The sequence below is a fragment of the Felis catus genome, chromosome A2 (assembly GCF_018350175.1).
Source record: "Felis catus isolate Fca126 chromosome A2, F.catus_Fca126_mat1.0, whole genome shotgun sequence".
In the NCBI taxonomy this organism is placed as follows: Eukaryota; Metazoa; Chordata; class Mammalia; order Carnivora; family Felidae; genus Felis; species Felis catus.
Window position 1 is genome coordinate 119541762 of NC_058369.1, and position 14693 is coordinate 119556454.

Here is a 14693-nt window from a genome sequence, read left to right on the forward strand (position 1 = left end):
CCTGGTATACCTGTTTATGTATTGTTCATGACATGAGAGCAGTCAACAGCTGCTCAGAGGAAGAAGGCACATGGGCACTTTATGGCGATGTGGTTGGCTTTTGATGTGACGTGAGTCTATATTTGGCTGTTGATGTAGCTCATGCAGATCTCTAAAAAGTGACCACAGGGATGTGGGCATGGAAATCCAAGCCAGCATTTGCTTTGATTCAAACTCAGATTTATAGGTTTTTAGCAATTTTCCTTGGCAATCTGTCAGACACTTAATACTGAATTTCCTTCTTTCACAACAGAGTGATGAGGCCTGTAGTTTGGTACATTCTTTCTTTATCATAGTTTTCCAGTTTGATTTGCCTGTGTGTGTGCCCCCAAGAACATACACTTGCAAAGTCGTATTTTACTAGTTTTCCTTGATAATTTCTGTGTATCATGTGATGGGATGTAGGTTACAAATTCATTGAATAATAGGAAACAATGCAATCTTAAAATTTTTATGAAAGTGGTGATCTAGTCTAGTGTATGGAACAATAAAAAGTCAAAAAGTTACCTACACGTAATAGGTTTAAACAAGTTTATGGATCCGTACTTTATATACAGGTGTGGTACATTCTTCCACTAAATACTGCTTCTATTTCAAGAAGACTTAGTCCATACTGAATGCTTTTAATGTTTATTTATGGGGGGGGGGGGCGGGCACGGGCGAGGGGCAGAGAGAGAGGGAGACACAGAATCTGAACGGGCTCCAAGCTGTCAGCACAGAGCCTGACGCAGGGCTCGAACCCACAAACTGTGAGATCATGACCTAAGTTGTGAGATCATGACCTAAGCTGAAGTTGGATGCTTAACCGACTGAGCTACCCAGGCGCCCCATGGTGAATGCTTTTAAAATCGACTTTTAAACCTTTATGTGAAAACTAATTGGTAATGGAAGTAAAATTTTAAAAAGTATAATCTTGATTCCTTTGTACTGTGTTTGAATTAAAGAACATTCAGTTTCTCTCTTCTCAAAAGTTGCAAAATTATGTTTTGCCTAGGAAGATGAACATGTGCCGACTGCTCCCGATCCTCCAAGTGAGCACTTACGTGGGCATGGAACAGGCTTCTGCTTTGATTCCAGGTAATTTTTCTTTTCCTTTTGTAGAGCTTGGATTATGTAGATGAGTGGTTCTCAAAGTATGGTCCCTAGAAACTTGTTAGAAATGTATATGATCGGGGCTGTACCTGGACCTTCTCAACCCAAAACTCTTGGTGTGGGTCCCAGGAGTATGTGTTTTAACATGCCTTCCTGGTGATTCGGATGCATGCAATCCTTTAAGAAGCAGTGCTCATGAATACTCGTAGTGGTCAAACTGAATGAATACTGTAGGCACATTATAAGTTCTGTTAATCTTTATAGTTTTACAAAAGGCATTTTCTGTTAAAAATTGAGGAATTTTTACTAAGCTTTCACTAAGCTTCATTTTACATAATGTGATTGCATTTTGGGGCTTTTAATGGAAAAGTTTTTGTCAGTCTAATTGTAAAACTCCATTGAGAGGCTTTAACAGTGGTTTATTACATAATTGTCAATAGCAAGCGTTTAGAAGCAGAGCTTTCTGGAGTAAGTGAAGACTTGCAAGGTAAGTTTAGTGTGAAATAGCGGCTTACATAGATAAATATAACATCTATCCTGAAGAATTGCTGTTCAGAAATTTTACTTTTTGGAAATAGTAATTCTTTCATTTTTCTGTTTCTTCAAGCTTTGATGTTCACAAGAAGTGTCCCCTCTGTGAATTAATGTTCCCTCCCAACTATGATCAGAGCAAATTTGAAGAACATGTTGAAAGTCACTGGAAGGTGTGCCCAATGTGCAGCGAGCAGTTCCCTCCTGACTATGACCAGCAGGGCTTTGAAAGGCACGTGCAGACCCATTTTGATCAGAATGTTTTAAATTTTGACTAGTTACTTTTTATTATGAGTTAGCAATATAGTTTAACAATTTAAAAAATCACCTCCAGTAGACCACTATGGAGACCACAAGGTATCCCTTCCACGTACCCTCTACCACACTTTTCTGAACAAGCGCTGCTTTGGAGTTTTGTGTTACTAGGGTCAATCTTCAGCTTATCAATAAATATAATTGTAACCCCTGTTAATCTTACAGCTTAAGAAAACTTTTTCCGTGTTTGTATCTTTATTTATTCCCCAGTTTGCGGAACTATATGAATAAAGGAAATGGATTGTTTTAATGTTACCACACTGAATATATATGTGGAGTGTGTGACTTAGCATAATATTTACAAGTTTCTGTTGACCTTGTTGATTGAGCATGACTACTAAATATTATGTAATAAAAATAATTTATCATAAGTGTGGCAAAATAATTATTTGAATACAGAAACTTCCATAATTTAACCCATGAAAGGATTTTTTTTAACTTTCTTTAAAAATGGAGCTGCATGTAGAATCAGCTCACATGCTTGCAGTATAGCAAATCCTTTTTGATATTTGAAATGTTTGCTTTAGGAATAGAAGGCATATTTTGCTAATTTTATGACCAAAACATTTTAGAATGATTTGAGTGATTATTTTTAAGCCATCTTGAAGTTGTATTTCTGTCTAATGGGAAAATGGAACAAATACACCAGTGCAGTTGTTTCATAACAGCTGTTTCATAGAAAGGATCAACTAAACAGTGGTGTTTGTGGCATAAAATCACAGAAAGTGTATCCGTAACTTTTCCACATTTTCCTGATGGAGGAGAATTTTGAAAGAAGATTCTCAGTAAGTGATTGAAAATGTGATGTATAAATGCAAATCAATGTGTTCATTGTGTCTCTATGTAGTATTCTCATTAACATTAAAGAGGACACATTTTTGGAGATGTGTAATTTCATTGTCAAATTTATTTACGATAGCTTTTAAGTGTAAACATCATTAACATCTTTTTTTTTTTGGTCTGGGCTGTTAAGTTTCCAAACAGTGTTTCTCTTAAAATATGAATGGTAAGAATTTACTGTGATTTTGCTTCTTTTGTAGTTATCAAAATGTTTAAGCTTAAGCAAGGTAGCTGGGATGTTAGTTAACCTTATAATCCGCGTGGTGGCATTTCGGTGTGCTGTGTGTGAACTGCATTCACATCGTGTTGCTTGTGTTGGTTTCTGAAAGCCGAAGTTGTATTGTTGGAATCCTTGAAAAAGAATTGTGAGTGCAGGGCAAGACGGGCTGTGGCAGACTAGAAGGCAGCAGTAGCCGAGACGCCCCCGGCTCACCTTCCCGGGAGGCGGACGTGCGGGCAAAACACGTTCAGTGGGGGTAGTCTCACGCTGCGTCCGTTCGTTACGGAGCAAGCCAACCTACGAGTATCCTCCCCGTGTTAGGGTGGTAACGGACACTACTGAAAATACAGAGCCCTGTTTGTTTTGGGTCAGAGGCAGTTTATTTTAAATGATTTCATTTACATTTATAAGCAGCTTTTCTTGACAGCAATTTTGATTAAGTTGCCTTCAGTTCTAAAACAAACCTCTGTTGCTTTCAAACTTAATGTGCTCTGTCCCCAACAAAACATATGAAAATATAATTTAAAGCACAGTTTTCACAGACACAGTACGATACATTCACTATACACGGTATAACAAAATATTCCCATCCTTACCTGTTTAGTAATACTGTCACAAGGAATAAGTAAATAGAAATTGAATTTGTTTTATAGTTGAAAGAAATTTAACATGCACAATGACTATTTTATGACTGTTTAGCTGTTGAACTACTGATCCAGCCTACATTTCTTGCACTAGAAGGAGCAAAGCTAAATAATGATTGCTGGCCTAAAAAAATTTTGGTCAATTATAGGTAGATATGAAGTATCCAAGCAGGGCCTTCTTATGCACCAACTAGTTGCTTCTCATTGTCTGGATCACCCTTTTTCAACCTAGAACACTGTATATTCAGGACCAAGACCACTCTTCAGAGATCTGAGGAAATTTTTCGAGGGCAGTGTCTTTAGAAATACTTTAAAATCCCTCATTATGAGGGATCGACAACTGAAGAATATAGAAGCTTACCCATCTGGCCAGTCATCCTTTCAGACTGTGAAGAATTGAGGAGGGACACCTGCTTCCCAGCTGTAAGACTTTCGTCAAATGGGAACACGGAAAGTTATTTTGTAAGCAGTTCGAGTTTGCTTTTCACCAGTTTTGTGGGCAGTTAGCCATCTCAGAGCAATTTTTATTGCATAATGAGGCAGTTGGTAAACTCTTGCATGTTTAAGGAATAGCACTTGGGAGAAAAGAACACTCAAGGCATGATGGTATTGTTGGTGAGAAAAACTTCAGGAATGGTCCAGACGTAGGTCACTCTAATGGGTCATATTAGTCACTCTCTGACCACCTGCCACAAGAAGCACTTAATTGTCAATAAGGCTCAATTTCGTGTTTCGGCAAAATGTTTTATAAAGCTAAACAGACGTTGCCAATGGGAATACAGACCTCTACAATGTGATGGGAAAAGTGCCTTCAAAAAAAAATGTCTAAAAACACAATGAGCGTGAAGAAGAGGCAGTTGGGGGGTGGCGTGGGGGGATCTTAACAAAAATGTTCTCTTTGAAACGTGCTTGTAATTTTCTTATTTGCAACCCATAGGTTTGTTAGGGCAGTGGTTGCAAGAATTGGCAACACATAAAACATTAAATCTGTTGGCAATAGAGAACTACAAAGTGCTTTAAAACTTCACCTAAAGATGAAGATAGAACTAAATTTCACACACACAAAATTTGCACTTAAGTATTTCAAAGTGTTTTCTAACAGATTTCAGGGAAAAGTATTTCACTAGACTGGTATCTTGGTCCACAAATATCAACAGGCATAAACTGAATCCCTTGCACCCAGCAGGCACTCCATGAATGTGTGTGAAATTAATGAGTGAACTGAATAGACTATTTTGTACAAAAATGCCATTTATAACACAAATGATTGGTAAGTCAGATGGCAAGATTTTCAGCTTTTTAAGGGGCAGAAGGATTTGCAAGATAATATAAAACACAGAAAGCACACCTTTTACGTATGTTATTTAAATATGAAAATACTTTTAGCATATTATGTTAAACATTCTTATTTATATTTCCATTACCTAAAGTCTTTCTACTCACAAATACTAACTCCATTATGTAAGGCATGGTAACCAGTTTGATAATGAAGGTATTATTTTGGTTTTGAACATAGTGAGTTGATGTGTTGAAAAACTTCAATCACATTACAATCTTGGGGGAAAAAAAAAATCTCAGTGCCAGCCCCTCCTCCCCCCAGTTGATATCACTGCAATACAACCTAATAATATGCAACATGCCCTCAATCTTATTTTCTGTTGGGGGAAATGTGCTGAAGACCTAGAGCTTTTTCTGTTTAGCACCTTATATCAAAGTAATGAAAATGGGTATGATGATGACATGTGCAAATGTACAAAATCATTAACTCTACAAAGATACATCATTCCAAAATTACAGAAAAGTTTTAAAGCATGCATTTAATTCTTTAAAGGGTTGCTGAATGCTTCCCCTGCAAAAAGGTGGCTGTTTTCAAAATCAGCAACTGCTGGTGAGGGTTTCTTGGCACAGTTGGGGACCAGCATGTTATTGCTGCATCTTCCTGATAATCTCAGCCGACACCGGGGGGTGGAAATTGATTGTGTGGTGCCGCAGGCCCTGAGCTGTCTTGTAACTCTTACCGCAACGACATTTGAATGGTTTGCGGACGCGGATCTGTGTTCTGTGACCATTCTTAGCGTGGTACTTGATGCCATTCACATTCTGTGGAGAAGACAAAACGTCACCGATTAGATGCAACCAAGATGTCAGACTGGGGAAAACCTCGGTGTGGGTCTGGATTACGATGGACGTCTCCTGGATGGCAGGTGTGTACAGGGTAGGCTTTGCCTGAGCTCTAGTGCCAGCAGCCTGATGTGATCGTGGGCCGTGCAGAGTGGGTCATTTACTCTGACAAATTGGACATAGACTATGTATTCGAGACTGTAGAAGGAAGCACAGTGAGTTCCTCTGCCTAGAACTTTACTTCCTTTCTGGATCATTTTTTCCATTTGGAAGAGCATTAACAACAAACAGTCATCTAAACATAGCCTCAGGATGACCAAAAAACTGTCTTTCGAAAGAAGACACAGGGCAGTAGAGTTCAAGATCTATATAAATCCCTGATGCGGAAACTCACCTCAGTGTTTTGCTTCCAGACGGCTGGAATAGCCTACCTTACCTGGAATTTTCGTCCGTTTTCTACTTGGCATTAAGGCAGGGTCTCTGCCACAAATCTTGCCCCAAATCATGCCGTGACACAGTTGTGTGTGTTAAATAAGCACCCGTGGACAGACTGAACATTTATGTGCTGCATTCCAAACATAGGTTATGGAAGTCTCAACAATGTAAGAGTTCCAAAGTTCAAGCTGGCGTGCACATTCTGGATTTCTACTAAGACTCCATGCTTTGAATCACTCCACGGACTTAATTTACTATTGCTCAATCCCAATTAAATGGTGAGAAAACGGGCATTGAGTGATGAAAGATTTAAGTAAAAATAAATGGCCTAAAAAAATTAGATGATTAGGTGAGATTAGAGCATAGGTTCTCAACACCCAGGTCTGCCACTGCCAGATTTGGGAGTAAGGGAGGACACAAGAGCGAGCTTGAAACAAAGACGGGAGAACAGGTCGTCAGAAGAGTGGGCCGTTTCCTAAAGTATTACATGAATCTGATTCCACTGAGCCTAGTCCTAAACCCAACTCGGATTCCAACGTAGCAGTCTTGAACTTTACTCATAAGATGCCCTTCCTGAGCTCCCAGGTACAGGGACGGCCTGCTGTTCCATGGGCATGTAGGACAGTGCCTGGCCCGTAGTAGATGCTCCATAAGCATCTGTGAGTGGCGAATTTGTTAGAGCGTGGTTCACTATTCTGGAATAAGTTGAGTTGCCATTAAAATGGGTTCAGTGATTATTACTATTTACATTCCCCTCTTAGAGATCCATAATACACATTATCCTGCTTGACTTAGTTGAACCCAGGGGTGCCAAACAGCAATCAGTTGGCTGTGTTCCGAGCCTGACTGACGGTTGTCCGTGGAGTCAAAGCACAAGGACAAACACCCTTTGCCCTGGACACCGGGTTCTGGGGCGTCTGCACCTTTGTTTCTGTCCATCCCGCATCAATCCCTCCATGCGGGACAAGGGAACCCCTCCCTGTTCTAGAGGCATGTTGGGGAGAACCTGCTGCTGCAGCAGGGACAGAGGGAGAGCAGTGACAGTGGCAGAATCAGGCCCATTAAGATGATGGGTAGACTGCCCCTGCCGGCCTCCTGCTATTCCAGCCACCCCAGCACAAGCCGACGGATGCGAGTAGAGCCAGCTGCGTATCCCAGCCCGAGCTGGCATCTTTCCACCACCGCATGGGGCACCCAGGTAAGAACCACCTAGCTGGTGCCAGGCAACCCACAGAACCACGAAGGACAACAGTTTTAAGGTACTTAGAAATAAGTTTTTACAAACATTAGAAAAGCACCACTGGCTAAGTAACAATACGGTAGGAAGTTTCCTGGCTCGCAAAGACTAGAAATTTGCATCCGTCCCTCGCTGACATCCCATTTACTAAAAGCTCAACAGATACATTCACTGAGCACCTAGTAGGGTCCTTTTCCGTAGATGGAAGGGTGACTCAAACATTTCATGTCCTCGTTTCCACAGGGAACTTGTAAAATGGATCATCAAAAATCAAGAAAATAGAGGAAACCAAAACTAACTACCTTTGACTAGCAAGCAAAACAGCATGGCGACTCCCAGCAGGAACAGGGCTTAGATACTCTCATCCAGGCCTGAGTTTTTACAACTAATTAGGTGAGAAGTCTCAAACCCGAAATTGCTAAAGCCGCAAGAAGCCAGTCCAACATGACCGGATCCAGAGTTCGGCAGGAGAAGGACAAGGCCAAGGTGGAGGGGATTTCAGCAGGTCTGTGGTCTGTTCCCCGCTTGAATGTAAACATGGTGGTGTGAGTCTGGCCGTGAGACTGTGAGGAAAATACCGCTAACTCCATACATTTGCTTTATTACTTTGGAAAAATGAGTAAGCCACTTGCACATTTGGAAACACGTGGCTCTTCCAGGGTTGGCCAAAGGACCTAAAAAACCTACCTTACCCGTCTCTCTGTCGCCGTGATTTCAAATGTTCACAAGTGTCAGTGGGATGCCCTGTCACACGTTAGTGCAAGCTCTAATGAGATTCAAGATTTGCCCCATCTGTTCATTCACAGATAGCAATGGGAACTTTCACTTTTCTAACACTTGAGGTTAAAAAAGATTCACGGACATTTATATATAATTGCAGAGAGTCTAAAAGAAGTTTGGTCTTTCAGAAATATTAATAACTAAACTAGGTGATGGCAGGCGACTTGAAAATGAAATGCTTAAATCCTCTGGTCTCGGGAAAGAGGAAAGGGAGTTGATCTTTGAATTTTTTTTTTTTTTTTTTACATTTATTTATGTTTGAGAGACAGAGCGTGAGTAAGGGAGAGGCAGAGACAGAATCTGAAACAGGCTCCAGGCTCTGAGCTGTCAGCACAGAGCCCGACGCGGGGCTCGAACCCACAAACCGTGAGATCATGACTTGAGCCGAAGTCGGATGCTTAACCAACTGAGCCACCCAGGTGCTCCGGGAGTTCATCTTTAAAAAGGGAAAGAAGAAAAAGGGGGGGGGGGGGAGGAAGGTCAGTAACATGAAGAGCTTCTCATGCTGAGTATTTGAGGTGTCCTGTCTTATCCAGTACTCCTGTTTTAGATGAAATGGACACTGAGAAGGTGAGTGAAGCAGGTAAATGATAGGCTTGGGATGGGAACCCAGGGATGCCGGATTCCAGAGTAGTCCACATTTCTCCCAGAATTCCACATACCTGAAGTGCTAGGTACTTACTATGTAGTACAACCAGCTGGTGGTCTTTGAAAAATCGTACAAGTTGGGAAGGATTGGGACACTCCATCTGGAGAAAACGGTCAGTCAACTATGGTGGTCTGACACAGGGCTGGCATGTGCCGGAAGGCAGGGAGGAGGCAGCAAGGGGGCACAGGCAGGCAAGGGTGGCATCAGCTCATTTCCATGCCAGGTTCTACCATCAGGAGCTACCTGCCCTGATGAGGGAATAGAACCAGTCAACGCACAACGAACAATCCAGACGCTCTTCTCCAAATTCCAGTCCAGATCCAATCATGACACCTAAAGTCTGGACGCCAAGCTGGGCCACTGTGTCCTCGACAGTAATTTGATTTTTACAGTCCGTACTCAGACCCGAATAAATACAGTATGTGACATGTGCCCTTGATATAAAAACTAACTTTCAGTTCCCCGCAGGCCTTGATGCTCTACATAAAGGAGAGGATGAAATCACTTGGGGATTTGATAAGGAAGAGAAATTAAACGAGCTGGGGTTGGAGGGGGTGGTGATGTTAGAGCGGAAAGTAAAGCCACCTGTAGCAGTGTGGTGACACCAACCAGCCTGAGAGCTGAAATGGAAGTCACTCCCCCACTGGACACCCCATGGCCGCACATACAACGTCCAGGATGAGTCAGGTGGGAGTCACATCTTTAAAGTCCCGTTATTAAAGCAATGTGTGTCGAGGGTAGGTAATTGTACAAATGTAGAAAGTGCAAAGGAACATAAAAAAACAGGTTAATCACTATTGAACATCTGAGCTACCTCCTCCGTCCAGCATTTTCCCCATGAGAGATCTATCATAGGAGATTGGAGTCTCCCACCATTATGTATTTTTTTTTGAAAGAAGGATTTTGAGGGCGTCATTTTATTCCACTGCCCTACTGTTAGAAATTTAGTGTTTCCTAAATTTGTGCTGTCATAGTGTGATGAACATCCTTGTATATCAATTTCTGCATCCCTGACGATGTGCTTGGGATGCATTTCTAGGAGACTATGGAGCTAAGAATATGGACTTTTTTTTTCTTTCTTTCTTTTTGAAGTTCTGATTATTTACTGCCAAGTTGCTTTCTGGAAAGGTTGCCTGTTATACCCCCACCAGGGCTTCTGATGGGACAGTTAGGAGAGGCAAGGAGATTTAGATCCGCGGAGGGAGAGAAGGGCTGATGTGGCCTTCCCGGAAAACCTCGAGCTCACACCTGCCTGGCTGCGTATCTGGACATTAGAGGCCGCCTTCACGCTTTCTTCACGATGCTGAAACCACCAAAGCTCTCCATGTAGCAGAGGGACCCTTCCAGAGAAAGTGCAGGGGACAGCTTGTCCTGTTGCCTATTTCTTAAAAATACCCTTAATTCTAACAACTCTAATATTTAAACTTATCAAAGGCAAAAAAAACCCTCAAAGCACCACAGCCCATCTTTTAAAGCCATTCCCAGTTACAAGCTTGGGGAGTCCTCTCTCTCTTGTCTGCAGTCAGAAGAAGAGTGTGGGTTGCACCAAGGTGGATGGGATCAGTTATTCCAGGCCTGAAACGTGTCTGGGACAAATCCAAAATCACGTTACTGCTCTGGGGTCCTGGTGGTTGGCTGGGGGCGGGGGGGGGTGGGGTGGGGTGGGGAGAGGGGCATTGTCTTCTTCCCCATACATTTTGCCTCTGCTCCTTTATCCTCAGAGTATCTACTTGTCCAAGCCCTGTGACCGATGCTGAAGGGTCTATGAGCTGTGTGGACCCTTGGGGTGAAAAGCTAGTAAGTGCTCTCTCCAGTGGTATGAACAGAGCGAGCGGAAAGGTCAGGGGATCGAACCTCAGTTGGGGAATCAGCGCCGGGAAACTTGGTACGGCCTCCCCCAGAGCAGGTGGCAGTTGAGCCGTGCCTTGACAAGTGAGGGGAATTCAAATGAGAAGTGCTGATGGAGAGAGGAGGGAAAGGGAGCACCCCAGGCAAAGGGATTCATCCGGGAAACAACATGGAGACTCGGCTGTCCTGCCGGGGCCCCTCTCCCTTGCCCAACTCAGCATGAAGTCTAGAAAGTTAGGAACGTCACCTCTCTGTTCTGCAAATGCCGGGAGGTGGCGAGAAGCACTGACCTGGGGTCGGTGCCCAAGCGGCTAACGGGTCAGAGACTCCCTGCCAACAGCGGACGCGTCTGAAGAGAGCCCTGGGAATGAACAACAAGATGGCACCACTTCTGGATTCTGCCTGACGCCACAGCACAGCCGCTCATTAAACCTTCCTCAAGCCAATACCCAGTCCGACCGTCGCGCAGAAAATAAGAGGCAGGAATTACACCAGAGCTCACCACTGCCCTGCGGCCAGTAACTTCCCAGCAGAAAGAGTCAAACCGAAGCTTGAAAGGAGTATGACCACGCTTCCTCAAGCACTCGGTTAGAAGTAGTTACGTGTTTGTTCTTGGCCCACGTAGCATTACTTGGCATTCTGGCCCAGAAAAGGAAACTCACACTTCCCTCATGGAAATCAGGACCGCTAATTGCCACCCGGGGTCATCTGTCAGCTGGAGGTACCGAGTCAGGCAGCCTCCGCAGCCCAAGCTTCACTCAATTTTCTTTTGGCCTTACGTGCAGAAAGAACACTCAAGTCCCCAACCACCCAGATGCAGACAACTACAGGAGGAATTGCTGGAAACCCCAGAGAAAAATTACAGCCAAAGAATAATGGTAGGAAAACAAGTGAGGTGGGGAGGTGGGGGGGGGGTGCTGTGGAGAAGGAATGAAGGGGGCAGGGAAGCCTGGAGAGAGGGGCATCTGGAAAGCAGGCAGGAATCAATGAGCGAATTCTCGGTCTAGCTTTGTCCACTTTGAAATAAATAGAGGGGCGCCTGGGTGGCGCAGTCGGTTAAGCGTCCGACTTCGGCTCAGGTCACGATCTCGCGGTCCATGAGTTCGAGCCCCGCGTCGGGCTCTGGGCTGATGGCTCGGAGCCTGGAGCCTGTTTCCGATTCTGTGTCTCCCTCTCTCTCTGCCCCTCCCCCGTTCATGCTCTGTCTCTCTCTGTCCCAAAAATAAATAAACGTTGAAAAAAAAAATTAAAAAAAAAAAAGAAATAGAGAAGGAAAACTTTCTGCCATGCAAGAGCTACCCTCTGGAAAAATGGGCCTGTCTGACAATCCCTTGGCTTTCTGGCCTCCCGAGGTAACAGCCTCCTTGCCTTTCCTACTCTGCCTTCCATGCCTCTGACGTAGAAAAAGTGTGTCCGGGGGCGCCTGGATGGCTCAGTCGGTTAAGCGCCCGACTTCGGCTCAGGTCATGATCTCGCGGTCCCTGAGTTCGAGCCCCGCGTCGGGCTCTGTGCTGACAGCTCAGAGCCTGGAGCCGGTTTCAGATTCTGTCTCCCTCTCTCTCTCTCTCTGACCCTGCCCCGTTCATGCTCTGTCTCAAAAATAAATAAACGTTAAAAAAAAAAAAGAAAGAAAATGTGCGTCTGTAACTCTGAGTCATGTTCTCACCCCAACAGCTCCCCTGTCCTGATGGGATTCTCACACCTCCACCCTGGCGTTTTCATTTTACACGAAGCATATCTGGACTTTTCCATGATAAAATGCTAACAGTATAAAATAGGTGAAACCTTGGCCACGTAGTCTTGTGATTCATTTGTGTTGCATGCTTCTATATAGTGGCTGGCACAAAAAATACTGAAGCCGTTTTCTTTTTTAGTGTTCAGGGACATATTTAAGAGCAATGTGAGAACTGCTTATGCTGTTGCACATCTTTTAAGCCTTTTTATTAAAACAAAGGTCAACGTGCTGAGCTATGGGTAAATTCGCATATCATCAAATGTACCCAGTATGTTTCTGATTTTTATATTTCTGTCTCACAGCTGGATTTTAAAGAGTTGCTGACACTTGGCAGAAGTGTTGCAATTTTTTTTTAAGTGTTTGTTTATTTAGTTTTGAGGGGGAGAGGGGCAGAGAGAGGGAGACAGAATCCCAAGCAGGCTCCACACGGTCAGCACAGAACCCGATGTGGGGCTCGCGCTCATGACCCGTGAGATCGTGACCTGAGCTGAAGTCAGACACTTAACCGACGGAGCCACCCAGGCGCCCCGAAAAGTAAAAGACTTTTTAATCAAGTATATGTCATCAGCTAAGAATGCATAGATTTTAATATTTATATAATAAATATTCTTCCTTCCTAAAAAAAAAAAAAATTTGTTTTTTAAGGCGCCCTCTGGACTGACACCTGAATGTTGTGGGTGTTCCTCATTGTTTTGTCCCTTTGAGTTTACTTAACAGAAGATCTAGTGCCCCGGGCTGTTCATGACTCCCAGCCAGGCTCTCGGAGACACGGGTTCCACATCATCTATATAGAGAGGGCACTGAGGTGGGCCATTGGTGAGAAAGATTTCAAAGCCCCCTTTTCTGCCTTTCCTGCCAGTGGTGGGGGCTGGTGGGGGGGGGAGGGGGCAAGAGCTCCCTCCCCGAAAGCTAAATACCCTAGCACATCCACTACTTTTAAGACGTCAAGGCCGCCTTCTGTGAGCCACCTGCACAGCCAACCACTGAGGCAGGTGCTTGGCAAACAGGTGACACACTTGATATTCTGACTGACAGGACATGAGTTTCAAGACCACCGGGAACACGATCCTCCTACCAAAAACACCCCCTCTTTCGACCTGCAGCTCCCGCGCAGATGAGCAGAGGGGAAACCCCACCGAACTGCCAGGGACCAGGGGCCCGCGTGTGCCCAGGCACATGTCTCCGGGAGGACCGGGCACTCAGCCGGCACGGGAGAGGGGGGCATCTCTGCCCGGGCTGCACGCTCGCTTCGGAAGGAGGAGCTGCTACCCGACGTGGGGCTTGTTTTTCCACGCAGTCATGCCCGGTGGGGTGGTGGTACCGCGTTTACCTTGTATCTCTTTTTACATCCAGGAACCGGGCAGGCAAAAGGCTTCTCTTCCCCTCCGTTCATGCACATCGAGCTGAGGATGGCTTCGGAGCTTATGGCGCTCTCCGTGGTCCAGGACTCATCGCTGTCCGACTCCTCGTAGTCGACCTCCTCCTCGTCGTACTCGCTGCCTGCAGGGTCAGACAAGCGCAAGAGCCGTCAGCAGCGGTCCTAGGGCTCCCTCCAGTTTGCTCCTGCCACCCGCAGGGCAGGGAGGAACGGGTGACCACAGGGGGGCCATTCCTCCTGCCCTGGGAGAACATACCAGGCACAAAGGGACTGCCCTGGGGGCAGAGAGACCTGCGTTTCCACTAAGAGACCAGATTAAGAGCTGCCCAACGACTCCTGGCGGGCAATTAGCTGAGCAAGAACTTGACCCGGACGTCCTGGCAGGCCAGTCCGTGACTCCAAAGGTGCCGGGAAGGCTGTGAGGCCCAAGCCGAAGACACCCAGCCACGGCAGACACCCCTGCCCGAACACGTACACACCGGCTACGTCTGACGTTCCAATGCACAGAAGTCTGTCCCCAGAAGTTCACGCGTATTAGCCTCGTAAATGCAAACACCTGCGGGAGGGGGTTACACTTGACACTGAATAGCTAGCTACACTTCAGTGGGACTTAATTTCAGATCTTTTCCTTTACAGCTCGAGCTGAGAGGACTACGAGGAAATCTGGACCTAAAAGGGGGTTACCAGAAGCTAGGGAGCGGGGGGCTGGGGGGACCCAGAAACACCTGAAGCTCCAAACCCAACTCATGTCCGAGTACAAGTTGCAGCTCATGGAGGACCAAACACCTCCCTACCACACCTGTCCCCAGGGTCCTGTCTACACCTGTCT

The 14693-nt window shown here is 45.0% G+C and overlaps 2 protein-coding genes across 4 annotated transcripts in view; one reads left to right on the forward strand and one right to left on the reverse strand.

Moving 5' to 3' along the window:
* Nucleotides 1-2860, forward strand: part of TAX1BP1 (Tax1 binding protein 1) — an 89308-nt gene extending 86448 nt beyond the window's left edge. For both annotated transcript variants that reach the window (XM_006929273.5, XM_006929274.5), the window contains exons 17-18: nucleotides 1034-1116; nucleotides 1739-2860. In XM_006929273.5, coding sequence (XP_006929335.1) covers nucleotides 1034-1116; nucleotides 1739-1940 — 285 coding nt within the window. In that variant the 3' untranslated portion in view covers nucleotides 1941-2860. The remainder of the gene's footprint in view (nucleotides 1-1033; nucleotides 1117-1738) is intronic.
* Nucleotides 2861-3394: 534 nt separating this feature from the next.
* The window catches only part of JAZF1 (JAZF zinc finger 1), a 351615-nt gene continuing 340316 nt past the window's right edge, over nucleotides 3395-14693 (reverse strand). For both annotated transcript variants that reach the window (XM_011280443.4, XM_019825625.3), the window contains exons 4-5: nucleotides 13817-13986; nucleotides 3395-5781 (exon numbers count right to left, since the gene is read on the reverse strand). In XM_011280443.4, the coding sequence (XP_011278745.1) occupies nucleotides 5605-5781; nucleotides 13817-13986 (347 nt within the window). In that variant the 3' untranslated portion in view covers nucleotides 3395-5604. The remainder of the gene's footprint in view (nucleotides 5782-13816; nucleotides 13987-14693) is intronic.